A 12,937-nucleotide genomic window follows, 5' to 3' on the forward strand; every position below is an offset into this window, starting at 1 on the left:
CCAGTGGACACTCTTTCAACGATGAGGATGTACACATCCTGGACAGGGAAGAACGCTGGTTTGAGCGCCGAGTCAAGGAGGCCATTTACGTGAAAAGGAAAGACCATCTCTGAATCGAGGAGGGGCCTAAGGGTACATCTTTCGCCATCTTACAATGCTGTGATTGCAGCCATTCCCCAACTCTCTGTGAATGGTACTCATGGCCATTGATCAGTGTTCTTTGATCAGTGGGTTTTGGTCAGTGATTGTTGATCAATGGTCATGGGAATTTGCATAATTATGATTAAGGAACTGACCTCACAGCCCATTGTTCCTTCAGTGGGCTGGTTTCAGTCATTATGCAAATGTACTGTTTATAAGGTTTGGGGAAACCTGCAGTCAGCTGAGACTGAAGAAGTCAATTGGATGAGTGACGAAACATTTCTCCCACAAAACGCTACGTCCAGATGAACAGATTCAACTTTTGGAGATTTACTTTCCTGGATGATTGAGAATGCATCAAGACATTGATTGGTTAGAATTGTACAGACTGTTTTTGTCTAAAATTTATTCTATTTCCATGTATGTTTGCACATGTTTCAATAAATTGCTGCAGATATTTCCCATTTTCCCAGCAGGGGACTCAAGACTGGCAAAGTACTGTATGTCTGTTCATGCTGACATTGTTGTCTGAGTTACAATCTTATAACAGTTATTCCAGTGATTTTTTTGCTTGTTTCTCATCCTTATTGTTCATTTATAATAGGAATCACAACTGTATGGTTGCTTTGGCTAATAAGGTTGCCTTCCTGGGGTAGAGTGGTAAACAACAAACAGAAACTGTAAGTACAGATTAGGATCGCTTCATCATTGTTCCACCTGAGTTCATCACAATGCTTTTTGGATGTGTGCTGATTTCATTGGTTTGTTTGTTTGTTTTACAGTGCATAGTGGCCTGGAGTTAAGTCCCAGATGATAAAACAGTCATGAATAATACCTTCATGACTGATCAGTCTCTATTAGATCAGTTAATTCACCTCCAGTTTGGAGATCATTCTCAGCTTCCTTCTAAATATTCATAGTCCTTTTAACAAAAATACTGTGTACAGGGTGTTAACTGCAGGCTGACCTGTTCCGCACATATCGGAGGAAGTCCTGGTGCAGAACGTAGACACGACTTTCATTGTATTGCCCTGAATAGTAGGTCCTTGGTCTGGTGAGATTAGAAGACAAAATATGGCACACTTGTTAGTCACATATATACCACGGAAGAGATTTTGATTTGGAAAATACATTATATAATTCATATTATTAGAAAGATACATTTAAATTACATGTCACTAACATTTTATATGTATGCAGGTAAGGCTTCCATGTACACTCAAAATCTGCATTTGTGTGACATCTTGGCCTTGGTTATAGTGTTTATTTGTTTACTGGAAAATAAACAAACATATGTGTTTGGGAGTACAAAATATTCCCATCATGATTCTGCTTCCAAAAACGCAAGACAGGACAGGTTATTTTGAGAAAAAAAACAAAAACAAAAAAAACAAAACCTAAACAAATACAGGTGTGATCTTAACTCCTTAATGGGATCATTGCAACTTTTTGAAAATGGTGAATACATTTCTTGATTCATTTCCATTTTCATTGCATTTTATACTCACAGTTTATTGCGGTATGGTCCAGCAGAGACCTTTTCTCCTCTCAGAAGAGCCTTGAGCCACTGGAAATCCCTCATCCCCTCTGGAATCAACACATATTTTATACCCTGCCAAAAGGGAAGGAGAGCACCTATGTTTATTCTGTGCAGGGAAAATAAGTATGATATAACACTGTTGTCTGTGAAGTTTAAGTACCTCGTCATGAGGGGCAGATTTGTACCCATACTTCTTCAGCAAGGAAAGTGATGTCGTGATAGAGTGGGCTGTGTGAACGTAAACTGATGTTTTGTTTCCTACATCTTCCTCATAACCCTTGGTGATGGCACCATTCATCCTGCCAGACAAGACAAGAATACATTTTATCAGTTGTCTCTAGCTTTAAGTGTAATACCAATGTCTAGGTGTTGACTACAAATATCTGCCATATATAATCTGCTTGTGGGACAGTGAGCAATTTCATGTGAAGTATCATCATAAAGCAACTCTAATTCGAAAGATGCTGGGGCATTGTGTAAAATGTAAATGGACACAGAAAAAATGTACCCCTTTCAATTCAATTCAATTCAATTCAATTCAATTCAATTCAATTTTATTTATATAGCGCCAAATCACAACAAAAGTCGCCTCAAGGCGCTTTATATTGTACAGTAGATAGCACAATAATAAATACAGAGAAAAACCCAACAATCATATGACCCCTGTGAGCAAGCACTTTGGCGACAGTGGGAAGGAAAAACTCCCTTTAACAGGAAGAAACCTCCGGCAGAACCAGGCTCAGGGAGGCGGCCATCTGCTGCGACCGGTTGGGGTGAAAGAAGAAAAACAGGATAAAGACATGCTGTGGAAGAGAGACAGAGATTAATAACAGATATGATTCGATGCAGAGAGGTCTATTAACACATAGTGAGTGCGAAAGGTGACTGGAAGGAAAAACTCAATGCATCATGGGAATCCCCGGCAGCCTCGTCTATTGCATCATAACTAAGGGAGGATTCAGGGTCACCTGGTCCAGCCCTAACTATATGCTTTAGCAAAAGGAAAGTTTTAAGCCTAATCTTAAAAGTAGAGATAGTGTCTGTCTCCGAATCCAAACTGGAAGTTGGTTCCACAGAAGAGGGGCCTGAAAACTGAAGGCTCTGCCTCCCATTCTACTTTTAAATACTCTAGGAACAGCAAGTAGGCCTGCAGAGCGAGAGCGAAGTGCTCTAATGGGGTGATATGGTACTACAAGGTCATTAAGATAAGATGGGGCCTGATTATTTAAGACCTTGTATGTGAGGAGCAGGATTTTGAATTCAATTCTGGATTTAACAGGAAGCCAATGAAGGGAAGCCAAAACAGGAGAAATATGCTCTCTTTTCTAGTCCCTGTCAGTACCCTTGCTGCAGCATTTTGGATCAGCTGAAGGCTTTTCAGTGAGTTTTAGGACATCCTGATAATAAAGAATTACAGTAGTCCAGCCTGGAAGTAATAAATGCATGAACTAGTTTTTCAGCGTCACTCTGAGACAGGATATTTCTAATTTTAGAGATGTTGCGCAAATGGAAGAAAGCAGTCTTACATATTTGTTTAATATGTGCGTTGAAGGACATGTCCTGGTCAAAAATGACTCCAAGGTTCCTCACAGCATTACTGGAGGCCAAGGTAATGCCATCCAGAGTAAGAATCTGGTTAGATACCATATTTCTAAGATTTTCAGGGCCGAGTACAATAACCTCAGTTTTATCTGAATTAAGAAGCAGAAAGTTAGCGGCCATCCAGGTCTTTATGTCTTTAAGACATTCCTGCAGTTTAACTAATTGGTGTGTGTTACCTGGCTTCATGGATAGATAGAGCTGCATGTCATCTGCATAGCAGTGAAAATGTATGCTATGTCTTCTAATGATGCTGCCTAAGGGAAGCATGTATAATGTAAACAGAATTGGTCCTAGCACTGAACCCTGTGGAACACCATAATTGACCTTAGTGTGTGAAGAGGACTCTCCATTTACTTGAACAAATTGGAGTCTATTAGATAGATATGATACAAACCACTGCAGTGCAGTACCTGTAATACCTACAGCATGTTCTAATCGCTCTAATAGGATATTATGGTCAACAGTATCGAACGCAGCACTGAGGTCTGTTTTGTTTCCTACATCTTCCTCATAACCCTTGGTGATGGCACCATTCATCCTGCCAGACAAGACAAGAATACATTTTATCAGTTGTCTCTAGCTTTAAGTGTAATACCAATGTCTAGGTGTTGACTACAAATATCTGCCATATATAATCTGCTTGTGGGACAGTGAGCAATTTCATGTGAAGTATCATCATAAAGCAACTCTAATTCGAAAGATGCTGGGGCATTGTGTAAAATGTAAATGGACACAGAAAAAATGTACCCCTTTCAATTCAATTCAATTCAATTCAATTTTATTTATATAGCGCCAAATCACAACAAAAGTCGCCTCAAGGCGCTTTATATTGTACAGTAGATAGCACAATAATAAATACAGAGAAAAACCCAACAATCATATGACCCCCTGTGAGCAAGCACTTTGGCGACAGTGGGAAGGAAAAACTCCCTTTTAACAGGAAGAAACCTCCGGCAGAACCAGGCTCAGGGAGGGGCGGCCATCTGCTGCGACCGGTTGGGGTGAAAGAAGAAAAACAGGATAAAGACATGCTGTGGAAGTGGAGCAGGACAAGCACAGAGATGAGTCCACTGTCAGAGGCCATAAGAAGATCATTTGTAACCTTCACTAAAGCTGTTTCTGTGCTGTGATGAGCTCTGAAACCTGACTGAAACTCTTCAAATAAGCCATTCCTCTGCAGATGATCTGTTAGCTGTTTGACAACTACTCTTTCAAGGATTTTTGATATGAAAGGAAGGTTGGAGATTGGCCTATAATTAGCTAAGACAGCTGGGTCTAGAGATGGCTTTTTAAGTAAAGGTTTAACTACAGCCACCTTGAAGGCCTGTGGTACATAGCCGATTATTAGAGATGGGTTGATCATATTTAAGATCGAAGAATTAATTAATGGCAGGACTTCTTTGAGCAGTTTTGTAGGAATGGGGTCTAAAAGACACGTTGATGGTTTGGAGGAATTAATTATTGAAGTTAACTCAGAAAGATCAATTGGAGAAAAAGAGTTTAACATCAATGGTACTAAAAGTAGCTGTAGATAATGTTACATCTGTGGGATGATTATTGGTAATTTTTTTTTTTTTTTTTTTTTTTTTTTTAGATAACGTTTATTTACACATTTAAATTCACATGTTATTATAGTACCTTTAAGAAGACTATTACAATTTGATGGTACCAACACATCTGAAAAAGAATTGTCCATATTTACCACTGTGCATCATCCGTTTGTATTCTAATAAACCTCCATAAGTATTTGGGAACTGTGGTGTTCTGTGTCCTTTCTATCCTATTCATTATTTCACGTCTCACAAAGTTATTTCAGTCATTGTAGGATGTGGACTGAAGGCAGGCCAGTTCAGCAGGTGGAGAACTGCTGTTGTAATAGATGTAATAGTATGTCTTGCAAGGAATTCCTTAAGCAGTGATAACAAACCATAAATAGATAGACATTGTGTTCTCGCAGAGAGAAGAGAGAGAGGAAGAGTGTTTTTTAAAAAGAGTTTCAACTTTCAATTTTTCTGACCATAGAACAGTTTTTCACTCTGCCTCAGTTACTTTAACCTCCTAGGATCTGGCGTCCACATATGTGGAGATCACATTTTGGGTGGTCTAGACCAAAATACTACATTTTGCTCTACAAGGGTCTGATATCCACTTACGAGGACATTATACTGTCACTGTTCAATCGAAATTTAAAACAAATTTCCTCGTATAGGGTCTCATTTTGTCAAAAACAAAAATCTGGAAAAAAAAATACAAATCAGCTAATTCTTTGATTTTACATTTATCAAGTCCCAATATAGCAAAGAGAAATAAAAAATGGATGCAATGAAAGTGTTTGGATCTTAGGAGGATAAATGATTTTGGCCATCTGAGGGTCCAAACATCAAGCACAATATTGATTTGTGGTCCTCTCTCTTGTAGAGATTTCTCTAGACTGTCTGGATCTTTTTATGATATTATTCAAAGTAAATATTGCAAATTGTAAACATTGTACGGTAAACCATAACCCCTAACTGGTTACAGTAGATGGATATCCTTTTAAATAGGACATTTTCCCTTTCAACTCCAGCAAGTCCTTGCTCATATGGGGTCCTTGGCTTGTTGACATTTCTCTGTATTATTTTAACGTCTTTACCTTACAATAAAAAGAGCCTTCAGATGATTGATGGTATATGAAAAAATGAATCAAATATATTTTTCTATAGAAACAATGATGTAAGTCTAGGAACTGTGGAATTGAAGAAATTATGTTACAGCTATAATATAACCTGCATCATTAACTTTGCATTAACAATCTAACCTACAGCATTGATACTGCATTAAGATGTTCATTAAAACCTGTTGGTCTCACATTAACTTTTTATTACAGGAGCAGCCATAATCATTGTGTACACACATAACATTAAGGTTAAAACAGCATACACACTTACAAAACACATATAATACATATAATCTAGGAACAGGCCTGAGCAGAGGCCCGAACGCATTCAGCTTCTTGTTGTAACCTGTTACATAGGAGTTTGCTTAGTAACAGATGACTGAACATGTATCAGAGAGGATGTCACGTCCACAGGGACCTGGAGGGCCTGAAATCATCGCTGTATTTGGAGAAGATGTTAGAAAAAGGAACTTCTGTGTCTGACTTTAGTTCTAAAATTGATTATTGTCTGTACAAGATGCAAATGATGTTCTTAGAAATACAAAAATATGTTATAGAACGCAAGAGGGGCGTCAAACCCGACGTTATAAAACCTTTCTCTGTGTATTTTGGGAGAAGAACCCGCAGATGTGATGCTGTGGGCTTCTTCCCACGCGTGTGTTGTCAATAAACTCTTCATCTGATTGCACTCTACTGGGCCTCCGCTGGTTTGTCTTGTGCCACATTGTCGAATTCGGGACAGAACCTTTTATGTTTTTTTTGTTGAGGAACATTTTTCCATAATTTGTCAACTTAGTATTTTGTATGTTGTTGAACTGCTGTCCATCTTCTTCAAGATGCTCTTTTTATACCCAATGATGTCACTGACTTGTTAGTTAGCTGAATGTTCAGCTAGGTGTTTTTGTTTTGTTTTGTTTTGGGGTTTGTTTTTTTTTAGTCCTACTTCAATTTCCTTTTTTTTTTTTTACCTGTTCCAACTTTTTGTAGTTAGAAAATAAACAAAATGTTGTTTTTGTGGAATTTTATAAAATTTTATTTAGATTTTTTTAAATCAATTCAACAATTTCTTTAGCATGAGATATATATAGTCTATGACTATATATAAAGGTTGGACATCTAAGGCGTAAAGCCAATACGGTAGTGAATGAATATGGAAGACTCCATTCATAGTGAATGACAGCAGTTGTACAGAAGTCATGAGAAAACAACCCTTAGGTCCTCTGTTGTCTAATTTCTACCTCTCGCGAGTTTAAAGTGTTACTGAATACAAAATAAAGTTAATTTTGTAAATTATGGTATGAAAGTCACAGAGAAAGATAGAGCAGGGTATGCTTTACACCGCTTTATATTTTTTTACACTGGGCCTACTGCCTGTCAAACAAAGCCAACACGTTTGTTTGGGATTTTTTTGTCTTACCGAAAAACATAATCATGCCTATCAATCTCCACACCCTTCTTTGAGCCGTTTAGGATTCCTCCAGTACCCACCACAGCACAGCGCACACAGCCATCATCACCTGGTTTTGGGAGAAGCATTGGCTCTTTTGGCTTTGGAATCAGCTTCACTGAATCCATCACATCTGTAAATCAAAAGAAAACATGAATACACAATCTGTGATTGTTTTATGGTTGCTGTATGAGTAGAAGTTAGGTTGGTTAGTTACTTTAAACTAATGTTTCGTAGTTCAAAGAAAAGGCTAAGAGATGGATGTCTTTATAGCAATGACAATATGGAAAGTGTTGTATATAGTTTGAATCTTTAGATATTACCGCCTAAATCTATATATCCACCACCAGAAAATATCATAACACCACCCAAATCACCTAAAAAACCCCAGCATGATTTCCCAACACTAGTCTGATCTCTTTTAATCTGTAAACTCTTTCAGATGCAACCAAACCAAATGCGGCTTGTCTGTCATATTCAGGCTCACATTAATCTTCATACACTCAGAATAACAAAACCTCTGCCTAAAATGCAGACTCTAACTAGTTTGGTTACATGTAGGTTTTTATTTGATTGGTATATATTCAGTTTACACCGAGCACATTTCCCTTAATTATTAATTATTTGAATAAATAAACTTTTGATTTCATATATTTCAGTTGCATTGCTTTATATTTCAAATTATTGCTTCATATTTGTTCATTAAGAAGCCCAGAGTCTGCTGTCATTTTCATTAAAGAAACAACACAAAAAAACTAATAAAAATATCTTATCAGTTTTAAAGACTTACATGCATGTTTTCATTTTTTCTGAAATCTTTTGAAATGTAAAAACCTGGAACAATTTAAAAGACAGATAGTACACAGTGTATTCTGTCTTTGTCAAATGGGGCTAAAGTGACTGTGTCATGGTGAACTACATTCAAAAAGAATAACTGCATGCACACCTGCATGAGTCCATGTGACTTGAAAAACCAGGACCAATTAAAAGGACATGAGTCTTTTATTTGAGGTATGACTTGAGTAAGTTCTGATTGCTATCTGTATGAACAGATAGTACACAGGGTATTCTGTCATGTCCAACTACATTACTAAAGACTAACTGCACGTACACCTGAATTAGTCCACGATACTGATAACACGTACATAGTTAGACTGGGCAAACCTGTTTGCACTTGTGGGAAATTTCCACATGTCTAAGGATTCTGGGACTCCCCGCCATTTGACCTTAGAACTGAAAAAGCTTCTCGGATGAGAGTTTGGACGTCTTCAAGCAACTTAAAGAAGTCCAGACGCTGATCTTTCCAAGCTCCTTAGATGTCTAAGGATTCACTCCAGTAACTAAGGTATATAGCTCTATACTTCAGCTCTGTGAGCAACAATTAAACGTATTTCACTGTAACCTTAATTTCCTGTTTTTAGCTCACAGGATTGGCACCCAGTGTGGTCTTCTGCTGCTGTAGCCCAGTTGCTTTAAGGTTTGACACAGTGTCCATTTAGAGATGCTCTTCTGTATACCTTAATAGAGTGTTTCTCCTTTTGTTGCTGTTGCCTTCCTATCAGCTCAAAGTAGACTTGCTAATCTACTCTAATCTCTAACATTAACAAAGCATTTTCATCCAGAAAACAATTGCCAACATAATATTTTATGTTAACCTAGACATGGTTGTGTGAGAAAATCAGCACTTTCTGAAATAGTCAGACCAACATCATGCCATGTTCAGTGTCACCATCATTCTGATGTTTGGTTTATTTCAGCATGTCACGTTTTCTACTCATCCATTCCTAAATGCATTGAGTTGCTGTTATTTGATTGGCTAATTAAACATATGTCATTTCATAAAACCCATTTGGTGAAACTATATAGGTGTATTGGTGCACCTAGAATAGGTATATTGGTACACCTTTACTCTGTTACTCATCAGTCCAGCACACAATACTGACCCAATATCATCTTCAGAAAGACCTACCGTCATACTTGTACTCCATGAAACCAAAAGGATTGTTAAAATGTGAAAGTCGATTCCACTCGCTCATGTTAATACTGTCTTTGTGCAGAAACAAGCGTATGTTAGGAAGAAAAGCCTTCCTGAATTTCTCATCCTGAGAGTTTTGCAGAGAATGATCACATGTCTGAAATCATAAAAAATTAAATCATGATACAGGCTAAAATGAAGGACTTGAAACAAATCTGGAAACAGCAAACACAGTAAGTCAAGAAGCCAAAAAGACAGATTAACCGATACTAAAGTGTTAATCATCATGCAGATGTTCGGCAATGTTGGCTCACATCCATAAAGTTAATACATTTTACAGTTTTTATTATATTTTGTCTTAGTATGCTTATTCTTGGTCTAGGTTGAGCATCCTGGTTGTAAGCATCTTCAAACGCCCACATAGGAAGCTTCTTGAAGTCTTTTTTGTAGAGGAGAGGCATCGGGGTCTCATGTGGTAGACCTGATTTTAATTTTCTCTTCCAGTATGCTTTGTACCTCTCAAGCACAAAGTCTTCCCATTCACCGTCATCTATTTCTATGAAGGTTGGCCAGCTGAAAAAAAAGGGAAACAGACACAACATAAAATAATTTGCGAGGAAAGGCAGTGTCTTTCTTTGAAAAAATGTAGAGAAATAAAATTATATTAATTTAACGGAAAACAAATTAAATCAATTATAGGTTTTCTTGAGTCAGCATAGAAAATGTGGTGGTATGAAAAAGTATTTGCCCTCGTTCTGATTTTGTTTTATGCATTTTTGTCAGCCTTCAGATCACTGAACACATTGTATAGCAGACAAAGATGTTAAAAGAGTAAATTGACAAAAGTTACATACAAGTTTTGAAAAAAACAATCCAAACCCACCTGGTCCTGAGTAAAAAAGGAATTGCCACAGCTTATTAAATCATGAATGAACTTTGATTAACCACAAATTTACTAACCACACTGAGGTCTGATTATGGCTGATTGAATAAAGAAAACTACTGCTGACCAAACAGAGCTCATCACATATTAGCCAAAAAAACATGTTGATGTTCCCCAAGACCTTTATGATAATATTCTGTGGACTGACCAGAGAAAATCAGAACTATTAGGAAGATTTGCGTCCCATTATATCTGACATGTTACTAACACAACATTTTATTAAAATGAACATAATACCAACAGTCAAACATGGTTTTGGTAATGTGATTGTCATGGCCCATAAGTGATATAGCTAGGAATTCCGGTCTTTACCTAATCATGAAGGGGATGTCTGGCAGTTTATGCCCCGAATCTCAAGCACACACCAGCCACTCCACCTCTGAATGCCCCCCAAAATAAGGTTTTAGAGTGTCGACACCTTAGAGTGTCGACCGTGGCTCAGGGGGTTGGGAAGGGCACCTGTAACCGGAAGGTCGCTGGTTCGATCCCCGGCCTCTCTGTCCTGGTCGTTGTGTCCTTGGGCAAGACACTTTACCCTACCTACCGCCTACTGGTGTTGGCCAGAGGGGCCGATGGCGCGATATGGCAGCCTCGCTTCTGTCAGTCTGCCCCAGGGCAGCTGTGGCTACAACCGTAGCTTGCCTCCACCAGTGTGTGAATGTGAGCGTGAATGAATAATGTCATTGTAAAGCGCTTTGGGTGCCTTGAAAAGCGCTATATAAATCCAATCCATTATTATTATTTAATTTCCATACTACAATGTGATTGAGTTGCTTTGGCAGGACCTAAAACAGGCCATTCATACTGAAAAACCCTTCTATTTGACCAAATTAAACCAATACTAAAAAGAAAAGAAGCAAAGGATTCATCTGCAATAATGCACTTGACTCATTCCCAGCTACTGCAAATGCTTGATTATTTATTTAAAGAAATGTACCCACAGAGATGCACTTTAAGATAATAGTGGTTTCCCGACACAAGTAATAATGGTATCAGCTTTGCTCCGGATGGTTTGGCATGTTTATTGAGCTATTATTGCTTTGGCATCTTTTGCTTTTGATAACAACACAAAAGGAGTTCTGGAGAAAAAAACACAAACAGCTACCATCATGAGTAAAACTCAGCATCACACATAGTTTCACATAGTCTTTGAAAAGTACATGTAGGAATTTTTCATGTTTTTATGTGTTTTATCTTCAGTTACTTTGACACAAAGGCATCTGCTGTGATGCTTACACTGTCATGGCTGTGTGATGCCATGATGTCCAGCCAGCGGCCCGCAAGGTGGCCGGCGATGTTGACGTGGACATGCCGTTTGAACAGGTCGCGGATCAGACAGCGGTGTGGCAGTCACAGGACCAGGCGAGGCAGGACCAGGCAAGGCAGGACCATTTGAAGCAGGCACTGCAGGCGGTGGTGTGACCTGTAGCTGGTGGCACCATAGGCAAGAGTGTGCGACAGAGCAGGCGGTGGCACTGTAGGCGACGGTGTGGAAGCCGCAGAAGGAAACGCAGGAGGTGGCTGAGTGGACTCAGAGCTTCCAGCGGACACAAGGTGCTGAAGTGATTCCTCCGACCCTTCAGTGATAACGGATGGCTGAAGCGGCTCCGCAGGCACCTCAGCAATGACAGACGGCTGAAGCATTTCCTCAGGCCCCTCAGCGATGACAAATGGCTGAAGCGGCTCCTTGGAGCCCTCAGCAGAGGCAGGTTGCTGAACAGGCCCCTCAGACCCTCCAGCAGAGGCAGGCTGCTGGAGGAAACAGTTCTTAATTCCACTGAGTCAAGAACATGGTCTGTGATTTCTTTATGTGCTTCTTCTGAACAGTTACACACAGGCTTTTCATGATCACAACATGACTCTGACTGGATCTCAGTCTTGACTAACTAAGAGTTAGTTCGGCCACAGCATGGATGTCTATGAAATCGTGATTAATGACAGAGCAGTCTTTAGCACCAGTTTCTTCGTAGTGGGGCCCACAAAAGGGCAACCCAGTACTCTCCTCGCTCTCCTCTATAACAGGTTCATGAGATGAAAAAGCACAGTCACTCACCTCAGTTATAAGAGGAGTCTGGGATAAAACTAATACGGGTGCTGACTGGACGGCTGCTGCCTCCACCTGGGCATCTGATACGGATATAAGGTCCAGCAGCGCCATAGCTGCCTTGGAAGTGCACCCAGAGTCCTGAACATGTATTTCTAGGGGTGCTAGGAGAGGAGCAACAACAAAATTGCTCTTTTGAACGCTACTCCAACAGAGGTCGATTATCTTGTTAATAATTCTACCTGCTCACTACGTACGACTCTGGATACTGTAGCTCCTGTGAAAACTAAGGCCTCAAATCAGAAGTACCTGACTCTGTGGTATAATTCTCAAACGCGTAGCCTAAAGTAGATAACTCGTAAGCTGGAGAGGAAATGGCGTGTCACAAATTCAGAAGATCATCATTTAGCCTGGAGAAATAGTTTGTTGCTTTATAAGAAAGCCAATTGCAAAGCCAGAACATCTTACTATCCGTCACTGATTGAAGAAAATATGAACAACCCCAGGTTTCTCTTCAGCACTGTAGCGAGGCTGACAAAAAGTCAGAGCTCTATTGAACCAACCATCCCTTTACGTTAACTACTAATGA

At 39.2% G+C, this 12,937-nt stretch overlaps 1 protein-coding gene across 1 annotated transcript; it reads right to left on the reverse strand.

Moving 5' to 3' along the window:
* Positions 1–923: 923 nt before the first annotated feature.
* On the reverse strand, positions 924–11,614 carry LOC120441507 (alpha-N-acetylgalactosaminide alpha-2,6-sialyltransferase 1-like). Its single transcript, XM_039616787.1, has 7 exons — positions 11,541–11,614; positions 9,733–9,934; positions 9,356–9,518; positions 7,357–7,519; positions 1,842–1,980; positions 1,650–1,753; positions 924–1,192 (listed from the first exon to the last, which is right to left on the reverse strand). The coding sequence occupies exons 1-7, from the start codon at positions 11,612–11,614 to the stop codon at positions 1,093–1,095; spliced, it is 945 nt and encodes a 314-aa protein (XP_039472721.1). The 3' UTR covers positions 924–1,092.
* Positions 11,615–12,937: the final 1,323 nt, after the last annotated feature.

This window comes from Oreochromis aureus, linkage group 8, assembly GCF_013358895.1.
Source record: "Oreochromis aureus strain Israel breed Guangdong linkage group 8, ZZ_aureus, whole genome shotgun sequence".
NCBI lineage: Eukaryota > Metazoa > Chordata > Actinopteri > Cichliformes > Cichlidae > Oreochromis > Oreochromis aureus.

What these genes read in the sequence shown, in the direction of transcription:
- LOC120441507 (XM_039616787.1), bottom strand. Translation starts at nt 11,614, where the DNA reads ATGTCCACGTCAACATCGCCGGCCACCTTGCGGGCCGCTGGCTGGACA. An exon ending in CATCACACAGCCATGACAGT is followed by an intron (nt 9,935 to 11,540) that starts GTAAGCATCACA and finishes CTTTTTTTTCAG; the next exon opens with CTGGCCAACCTTCATAGAAA. An exon ending in CATGGAGTACAAGTATGACG is followed by an intron (nt 7,520 to 9,355) that starts GTAGGTCTTTCT and finishes TTTGATTTACAG; the next exon opens with ATGTGATGGATTCAGTGAAG.